The sequence below is a fragment of the Artibeus jamaicensis genome, unplaced genomic scaffold, assembly GCF_021234435.1.
Source record: "Artibeus jamaicensis isolate MK-2021 breed Jamaican fruit bat unplaced genomic scaffold, CSHL_Jam_final contig_718, whole genome shotgun sequence".
Classification (NCBI taxonomy): domain Eukaryota; kingdom Metazoa; phylum Chordata; class Mammalia; order Chiroptera; family Phyllostomidae; genus Artibeus; species Artibeus jamaicensis.
In genome coordinates this window covers 3,887,577-3,897,267 of record NW_026521936.1, presented here as the reverse complement: position 1 = coordinate 3,897,267, position 9,691 = coordinate 3,887,577, and the positions used below count along the sequence as shown (strand labels likewise).

General features: G+C 55.2%; 1 protein-coding gene across 9 annotated transcripts in view; it reads right to left on the bottom strand.

The window, feature by feature from the left end:
* Positions 1–1,692: 1,692 nt before the first annotated feature.
* The window catches only part of GALNT11 (polypeptide N-acetylgalactosaminyltransferase 11), a 49,422-nt gene continuing 41,423 nt past the window's right edge, over positions 1,693–9,691 (bottom strand). For 7 of the 9 annotated variants that reach the window (XM_037131892.2, XM_037131891.2, XM_037131895.2 and 4 more), the window contains 6 exons: positions 8,681–8,798; positions 7,537–7,689; positions 5,391–5,609; positions 3,844–3,960; positions 2,501–2,638; positions 1,693–2,324 (listed from right to left, as the gene is read on the bottom strand). In XM_037131892.2, coding sequence (XP_036987787.2) covers positions 2,193–2,324; positions 2,501–2,638; positions 3,844–3,960; positions 5,391–5,609; positions 7,537–7,689; positions 8,681–8,798 — 877 coding nt within the window. In that variant the 3' untranslated portion in view covers positions 1,693–2,192. Of the gene's footprint in view, positions 2,325–2,500; positions 2,639–3,843; positions 3,961–5,390; positions 5,610–7,536; positions 7,690–8,680; positions 8,799–9,691 lie in introns of those variants that run through there. The other 2 variants (XM_037131897.2, XM_037131899.2) reach the window with 2 other exon arrangements.

The following is a 9,691-nucleotide window of genomic DNA, read 5'->3' as shown; positions in this document are numbered from 1 at the left end:
ATCCTGGTTCTTTCCAACCATGAACGATGCCCTGCTGTCTGAGTGGTCCACGGTGTGCCCACCCACGCACTGAAGGACGTCCAGGTGTGGGCAGTTAATGAGGCTGCTGTGAGGGTTTTGTGTGGCTGTTAAGTTCTCAGCTCCTCCGGGGAAATCACCCGAAGCTTGGCCGTTGGGTCGGGTGGTGAGAGCGGGTTTTGTAGACACATGTAGTTTCATGAGAGATTATCCCAAACACGTCCCCCACGGCGGTGCCACTCGACAGTCCCACCAGCAAGGAGAGAGAACTCCTGTGCTGCCTTTGTTATCCGTGGACTCTCGGAGGGAGGCTGCCATGCTCTTCACTGATGTTGGTAGTTTGGTTTTGTTGTTTTTTTGTTTTTATATTCTTAATCCAGGGTTTTGTTTCATTGACATTCTGATTTTCCACTTCATTCTGGTATTTAGTTCTTCTCTTCCTGTTCCAATTATATTTCTTCTGCTTCTTTGCTCTTTTCCTATTTTCTAAGGTAAAAGCCTAGCTCACTGGTCTGCAGACTCTTGCTAACCCTTCCTCCTAACGGAGGAGGCTCAGAGCTCCGCGCTTTCCCAGTGCCGGTGGGCTGCCCCGGTGCCCCTGCTGTGTGGTAGCCGAGCTCAGCCCAGACTGTCCCTGGTTTCTGCATCGACCCACGGGTGTTGGGAAGGTGTTCCTGGGTTTCCAGGTGGCTTCCTTACTGTTGTCGATCAAGTTTCATGACTCAAATCTGTGTAAATTGAGGCTTAAGATCCCAGGACATAATCTGTCTCGGTAAACGTGTCCCGTGTCCTTGGAAAAAGTAACAGTGTTCTGGCTGGGGGGTGTCTGGTCCAGCTGTTCTCACCCTGGCAGCCGCGAGCCTGTTTTACTGCTGCCGGGACCCTCATGAACCTGAGACGCCGCCCGTCCGGAGGCTTTGGTGGGCGGTTTCCTCCCGGTGAGTCAGCCCTTTTACGGCCACGAAGCCACTGCAATCGCCGGCAACAGCTGTGTCTGGAATCTGCTCTGATGTTAGTACGGCTGCTCCAGAGGCCTCATGGTTAGTGCCTGACACGCACATCTCTTCCCATCAAGCTGGTCTGTGTCACATTGAAAGGGCGTTCCTGGAAGGCAGCGTGTGGTCGGGCCTTGAGTTTCTCTCCGGTCTAACACTCTGCCCCCGACTGGGGCATCCGCTGATCTTGCGTTTAAGTCCGCTGCTCGCTTCTCTTTGTTTTACGTCACGTCCCCGCCGGTCTTTGACGTTGAACGGCTGATAAAAAGTTTGGGGTGCAGATACGTTCTTCTCCCACACGTCCCGAGAGGCTGCGTCAGTGATGGAGACCCGCTCTGTGCGGGGGCAGGTGAACGCACAGAGCCGACTCCACGTCGATCCTCTGATGTCATGTGTGCTCGCGTGTCTGTACGCGTAGAAACCCCGACCTCTGTACCCAGCGACCTCCGTCACAGCTCTGCCTGACGCGTCACAGATGGCCTTCATAGCAAGTAGCCAAATTCCCGTCCTTCGGCCCCAAACTCACAATTCAAGCTGAAAGTCGGAAACCCTCCCCCCACCACCCCCGACTAGAGCCGCTCCAGAGCACGCAGGCCCGTCGGCCGACCCGGCTGTGCTTCCTGGGACACACCACACACAGGGCGGCCCAGACCGCAGGCTCCACCGCACAGAGGGCACGTAATTGAAAAGATCTTTTATTTTAAGTGTGCATAGTACCACAATTAATCAAAATAATTTATAATAGTCAACTGCCTTTTAAATATGATCTATAAATGATGCTGTCTGAAGTTAGAATTAATGTGGATTCAGTTTGTTTAAAATGAACCGTCTGCTATGAAGTCTTCTAGGGAAGGAGAGTGTGACCAGCCCTGATCGGACAGACACCATTCCATTGTCAGGGGACTGGAACGAGCGTAAAGGACCTGGAGCAGCCCCAGCAACGCCGGGGTCTGGTCCCTCTGTGGGAACCCGGCTCTTCACATTCAAACCGCATTCTGGTTTCCTCCGTGAGCAAGAAATTCCTCAACAGCCACCTAGAAGTGACCTCAGTGTCTCGGTGGCACCTGATTCCTCCCATCCTGACAGTCACCCGGTGCTGCCGCCACCTCCCCCAGTCTCCCCAGGCCGCCCCCCGGAGGGACAGGCCGCTCGAATCGCCATCACAGCACGGGGTCCACCTTAACTTTCCAAGTGCCACTGCTGGGAGGAGGAGCCGTCACAGATCGCCATAGCAACCAAGCCTCTGGGACTCCGTGGGTCCACCGCTGTCAGGCACTGCCCGACTGACACCTGGTACAGCCGGTTCTTCTTCTGGAAATAAAAAACAAAAGAGGTCGCTCAGATACCGCTGGGCAGTGGCAAAGGGACACAGCCAACCAGAGGCCACGTGGAACGTTGAAGGTCCCTCATGGGGACGCTACTAGCTCAGAACCCCCTTCCACAGGCGGACTACACATCCACCTGCCCCCGCCCAAGCCGCTGCTCACCCCGAATGTCCACTGCTGGGACCCCCCGGACCCGTGGCATTTCATGAGTCGTGGGGGGTCCGATGATCGCGTTTCCGACATGTCCAGGCAAAGTAGATTACTTAAGACTAGTTCATGCTCTTCATTATAGATCCAGACCTAAGGAAGAAAATGAAAGATCAAAACCGAACTCCTACCCACAGCAGCCAGAGAAGACAAATCAAAAGCATTCAAGTTGGACAGGGAGGAGGAAAACTCATCATTTGTAGACGTGGGACACTGTGCCCAGAAAACCCGTGCGCGGGGGCCTGGTGTGCGTCCACACCTCCACGACAAGGGCTCAGGGAGAATTAACCCCGTTCGTAACGGCACTGGAACAAGGGGGTGCCCGGAAATAAATCCACCCAGAGAGGAGAGAACTGCACGACACTGACGTGAAAGCAGAGGAAAAAGAACTGGACCCTGTCAAACTGAGGAAGTTTTCTGAATGGCAAAGGAAACAAAACGAGGAGACAATTTACTGACTGGGAGATGATCTTTGTAAATGACACATCTGAAAGGGTTCATGTCCAAGAAAATATAAAGAACTCATACAGCTTAACACCAAACAAAAACAAAACCACCCAAGTTAAAAATGGGCAGATGCCCTGGCTGACGTGGCTCAGTGGCCTGAGTGCCAGCCTTCAAACCAAAAGTCGCCGGTCCAGTTCCCAGTCAGGGCACAGCCTGGGTTGCGGGACAGCTCCCCAGTAGGGGGCGTGAGTGAGGCAAGCAACTGGTGTTTCTCTCCCTCCTTTTCCCCCCTCTCTCAAAATAAATACATAAAATCTTTTTTAAAAAATGGGCAGAGGAGACCCGAGTAGACTTTTCTCCAAAGAGGACATACAGATGGTCAACAGGTACGTGAAAAGATGCTCAGCACCACTAGTCATCAGAGAGATGCAAATGAAGACCACAGTCAGCTCTCACCTCACACCCGTCGGGATGGCCGTCATCAGTGAACCGACCGGTGCTGCTGAGGATGCGGCGGAAAGGGACCCCAGGGCCCTGTTGGTGTGACCTAAACTGCTGCGGCCACTGCTGAAAGCAGTATGGAGTTCCCTCAAAAACATCACCAGCAATCCCACTCGTGGGTGTTTAACCAAAGAACACAAACAGGAACCTGAAAAGCCATCTGCACCCCTTAACAGCAGCCGGGACGTGGCAGCAGCGGAGCTGCCCCCGCTGGGCATGTGTGCGATGGGCTCTGACTCCGCCGAAGAAGAATGGCACCTGGCCCCCCGTACCACGGCCCGGGTGGACCTAAGCAGGGCCTGTGCCCAGTGAGTGGGTCACAGTGCACACGACCCTTTGACCCCACTTACACGCAGGCCCACCTGGTTGGGGTCGCTGTAGTCACACGCCTTCAGCACCACGAGGCCTCCCTTCTGACTCGGGCGGCCCTGGGCCCCCAGACACTTGCCGGTCTGCAGGTGGTACAGCTGTGGAAAGAGAGAGCGCCCGTGAAACCTGGCATCGGAGGAAGACCAATGCTAGACACGGCGGGGGTCGGGGGGAGACAGGACAGCATCAGCCAGAGGTGCGGACCTCCTCCCCCAGGTCATCGGAAGCATCTCCACTCCTACGTTCCAGCTGCAGTGCACAGAGGCACTGAGCATCCTTCAAGTTTGCAGGCAAAGTCAAAGTAGACATTCCACCTAAAGACACAGGCTTACTTATCTCCCGGAGGGAAGAAAGAACATTAAACTGTCGTCTGTGAACTGAACAGACACTGGGGAAGTAAGAACAGAAGGCACAGAGCGAACACGACCTGGTTCAATACAGAGCACAAACGCTACAGGAGTCCAGATGCTGAGATGCACAGATGCAGCCAAGACGGCCTTGTCTCAGTTCGAGGCCTGCGCCCAGAACGGAGCCAGAGGAGCTCGCAAGGCGAGGACAGTCGTGGCGAGGGGCTCAGCTACACAGACACACGCCGCCCCTGTCCTCACTGAAGTTGGCAACACCTAGTAACATCATCTTGATGGTTTTTTAAATCTTAGAAGACAAAACGAGAAGGGGAAGCTGCTGGCTTCTCGCCAGCCATCCTGCAGTGGAAACCAGGCCACAGTTACAGAACCTGCACAGCCTTCAGAAAGCGAATTCTAACAAATGACTTAGGGAAAAGGCATGGGTTTTTCTGGCTAGGCCCCTAAGATTTGTGTGATTATAAAACTGTAGAAATTCTGCCCTGGCTGGTGTGGCTCAATGGACTGAGAGCCAGCCTACAAACCAAAGGGTTGCCAGTTCAATTCCTAGTCAGGGCACAGGCCTGCATTGTGGGCCAGGTCCCCAGTCCAGGGTGCGCAAGAGGCAACCACACACTGATGTTTCTCTTTCTTCTCCTCTTTAAATAAATAAGTGAAATCTTTGCAAGCGGCAACAGGGAACACATGAGCACAGGTGGTCGACCAGCAGGGTTCCCGCTCTGTGCAGGTGGGAGTCTGGCCGAGCACCAGCGCTGAGACCGCGCCCTCTTGCCACGCTCCCTGTCTGCAGTCGGTGCCCAGAGTGAGGCCGAGCAGTAATCTGGAGCTGCCCCAACCTCTCCTTTTCTTTTGCTCATTGGACAGGTTTCTGCCCCGTGCACTGCACACTCACACTGCCTTTTGCACCCGCACTTCACCTGTCCTCTCAGGAGCAAGCGCGTGACTTAGAGAAGCCAGAAGTCACACTCTCACGACACAGCAGGAAAAGGGTCCTAACAGCAAAGATGATATAATTCCCAAAGTCTTAACCTCAGTAGAGGAAGCTCCTAAGAACGTAGTGGAAGGCAAGCTCTGGTCCACCCGCAAAGATCCGTTAGGTCTACAGTGCCCGTGTACTTTGTCGTACGCCTTTGATGACGCGCCTCGCCAGACACCCCGCTTACCCTGCCGCGCTGCAGGACTCTGGGGCGTTTCGGCCCTCTGTTGACGAAGAGGGGCTGCTGGGCCCTGGCGTGGGGCCCTGACGTCTGCATCTCCGGGTAGACGTTGTCCAGGTACCACCTGAACGACTTGCAGCCCAGCTTCCTCCGCAGCTCCACGCGCTCACTGACGTTCCCGTAGCTCCGGGTCCTCAGGTCTGGCCTCAAGGAGAAGTACTGCTCCTGGGGGCGAGAGGGTCCTCGTTAAAACCAGCGCCGTCGGGTGCCCCCGAGGAGTTCAAGGATGAGGGAAGAAACGGGTCGCGAGCAGAAATGCTGCCCATGCCACAGCTTTCTGGATTCCGACTGCAAATGTCAACGGGAAGTTGTTACGCAACGAGGCCCATGACTGCCACCGATAAGAAGACAAACTGTAAGAGGCGCCCCTTTCACAAATGGCAGCCCGTGAGGCCGGCACCGCACACTGGTTCTACCCCGCATCTCAGAGGCGATGCGCCAGGCCACGTGTGAGCCCGGTGGTCCACACGCCCCCCGACGCCAGGGCTCAGCCCAGAAACGCCGTGGGCTCCCGGGAGGTTCTGTGTGTGCCTGTGACACCGACTGCTGTCTACCGAGTTAGTGAAAATCCAGGAACTGAAACCACTGAAGTCACTAAAAATAGACTCACTACCCACTGACATGACACACTTTGGACGCATCACCGAGCGAGGAGGGTGGCCTGCTCTGCCCGTCTGCAAATCGGGTCCGAGGCTGAAAGAGCCCGGCGGACAGACCCTCAGGTCCGCCCGTCTGTCACGTTCACGGAAACACACGGTTTACAGTGGGCGTGCTGGGACAACTCTCAGGATCACGCCGTCCCCTGCTGGCATGTTAACACTCAGTGCAGGCCGCTGCGACGTGGACCGCGAGGTCATCGCTCTGGGCCTGTGTTGCTGCAGCAAGGCCTGCCGGTCCAGCCCACCTTGCTCTTGGAACGGATCTGTGACCCGTGCGAGACCCCTGGGTCTTCCCACACTGGTCGCTTGGAAAATCGTGTCCCGTGACGTTCTTCCAAGTAGGTAAACTTCCGTCTACGCTACCCAGAGTCCACACCACAAACGCACCTGCTGCCCACGCCCCACCTGCAGCCGAGCACCGTCCACGCACGCATGCGGTGTCGACGTGGTGAGTTTCACACATGCTGCCCACCCAACCGCGAGGACAGCAGGGCCCAGTCGGCCAACCTGGGGGGACGCTGGGCCCCAAGAGCTCAGTCCAGTGGCGGGAAGAGGGCAGGGTCCTGCCTCTGCTCCCCACGTCCAGCGTTGCTTTGTCCTTGTTACTCCCGCGGGACACGCCATTCCACCTGCATGCCCCCTGGTGTCACGAGTGACAGTGCAACTCTGTCATCTCTGTGTCCCCCAGACCCAACGTAGGCGAAAAAGACACTCCTTTAAGAAAATTCAATGTTTTTTCAACACACATAAAATGCACATGAAAAATGACAGTGGCATTTTCATTACAGAGAATGGAACTAAGGCAAATGTCCAACTCACAAAAGGATAAACAAAACATGGTGCTGTCACACAATGGAACGTCACTTGGCAATAAAAAGAGACTGACACGTGGCACAACCTGGACGAACCCGACGCGCCCGTCTGAATGGAGACGGGGGGGGGGGGGGCCCACAAAGGCCCTGTGCCGGGCGGCCGCGTCTGAAAAGCCCCAGTGACAAAGTGAGGAGGCAGAGTACTGGTCACCTGGGGTGGGGGTGGTGGTGGCAGCTGAAGGAACAACAGTTTCTTTGGAGAGTGAAGTGATAAATGTTCTAAAAAAGTGATTTTTGAATCAAACCTCAATAAAGCTGTTGCCCAGGCAATGGTGCTGCAGGCTGCTTCTGGGGGGGCAGGAGGGAGGCCGCAGGGGAAGCCCGCCAGCCACGGGAGGAGCCAGGGGCTCTGGGAGCCACGGGGACTGAGGACACGCGAGAGAAACAGAGTTTCTTCCGCCGTTGCCCGTCTCGGTGATGACTGGGTGGGCACGCGGAAAACTGCCAAAACAGTCCGAACAAAAGACAGCGACTACTGGGCGAAGAGCAGAGAGGGAGCGCCCGGCAGCAGAGGCACGCGCACTCGTGCGGGAACAACTGCGGAGCCGCCCGCCCGCTCACCTTGTACTCGTCCAGCCAGACGTGCGCCAGCCGCAGCGAGTTGTGCGTCATGGTGTCCTGGCCTTCCGGAGAGCCGTAGGGCCGCCGCTTCCGGAAAATGTGCCCGACTCTAGAGCAAGGGATGATGAAGAGTTTACCGCCACACATCCAAATCTGGTCAGAAGCAAAACACGAGTTAATGTGGTTGCCCGTGGAGCGGGGAGGTCGGTGCGTGCGTGCATGCAGGGTTAACGAGCCCACACTCTGTGAAGTGGGCGTCTGGGGGGCTTCGCCAGGTGTTTTATCTAGTTCTCTGTCAAAGTCTGAAATGATGCAGTGTTCTCTTACTGCCGTGCGTCTGAGGTCTGCTTCCCACGCGCTGTCCGAACAGACCAAGGAGCTTGGTCTTCAGGGCTTAGGGACATGGCTCACTGACGGGCCCTGTAATGCCAGTTTTACAGGAGTTTTTCATAAAATATGTTTTTTAAATAAAATATGCAGAATAGGTCAGTATTCAAGAGATCTCAGATCTGGTCTAAGTGTTATTTCTTACTGAGTTGTCTTATACAGTTACTTTAATTTCTGTGGAACTCAGTTACATTTTTAAACTAATATCTATTATTCCTTTCGACTTTAAGATTCTAAAGATTGTGTAAGAAGGGACTACCTTTTAAAAACACGGTGCTCGGCATGTTTGCAAAACTACTACACAGCACGTGCACAAGACATGGGGCTGTCATCGAATGTGCACCCCGCTCTCCTGCCCTGGAGGGGGCAGTGGGGACCCGTGTCGATCCCCCCCCTTCCTCCGTGTGGAGGTGCACGAGTGTGCACAGCATTCAGTAAGCAGTGCGTGGGGTGATGCTCTGTTTGTCAGGTGAGCTGGACCACTGCTGGGAGTGGTTTCTAGGGAAACAGGTGTGCGCCGGGCAGATCTGGTCCCAACTGTGTCCAGCAAGGACGAAGGAACATTAAGTTCACATTAAGTCTTGTGCTAAACCGTTCACAACCACTGCTGCTGACATTTTGAATGGACACTGTCCACATCACAGATTATGGCAAAGTGGCATTCACTGAGGACAATTTCTTAACAAAGAGAACGCACAGAAAATATGGGATCACAGACATACACACACGACCAAGCACGTAAAAAATATAAAATCACCCGAAACGAAATCTCCAGGTTCTCCCCGCCCCAGATGTCCATGCCGCTGTCGTACCGCCCGAGCTCGTCAAAGTAGCCCCTGTTCATGGCGAACAGCCCTCCGGCCATCGTGGGCGACCTGGAAAGGCAGGTGCGTTCTGTCAGTCCCACACGGTCCACTTTCTTCTTGTTTGAAAAAGCTCAGTGTCCTCTGGAGCATCACTGGGGAAAACTAGGTTACCTGTTTAAAGCACTGAGTCTAACACCAGGAGTGAGCTGGCCCACTCAACCCCACTGTCCAGGTCAATAGCGACAGGCTAGATAATGGGTCATGAAGGCCACTTTCCTAAGAACCATGGCTCTTTTCTTCATTATAACCATGGGTGACAGACGTCCACCTGCCGTGAATTACGTAACCCCACCTGGCAGTCTCAGAGCCTCTCGGATGAAAACGACTCCAGGGCCCCAGAGTGAGACCAGACAGCTCAGCCACTTTGAACTCGACTCAAAGGTGTGTTAGGCCAGAGGCTCTCCAGTGGGCTGACCCTGTCTCCAGGCGAGCATATCTCTATCTTCTGGAGACAATTCTTGGCTGTCTGGGTGGGGGTGCCTCTAGCATCAGTGGGCTGAGGTCAGGGATGCTGCTCATTAAAGAACTCATCAGGCTCCAAGGTCAAGACCGCAAAACCCCGTTAGTGAGAGCACGCAGAGCAGTGGGCTGCCCCCGCCCCCCCCGCCCCCCCCGAGAGCCGAGCCTGGCTGCCAGGCTTCTCCCCTCTGGAAACGGGATCAGGGGGCTGGAAGCTGACACTCAAGCAGCCCAGCACAAGTGAAGCAAAACTCCGTGTGCAGGAACGCGTCACCCTGGGTGGGAACGCTTGTCTGTCGTGTTCCATATGCAGAGTCTGGGACTAATCAAGAACAACCCAGCAAATGAGTAGCCAAGCAGTCGGGAAGCCGAGTCACAGGAAGGGGAACCGGGGGAACGAGCCGCCCGCAGTGAAGCGCCGGTGCAGGGGAGGGAGCAGCCGG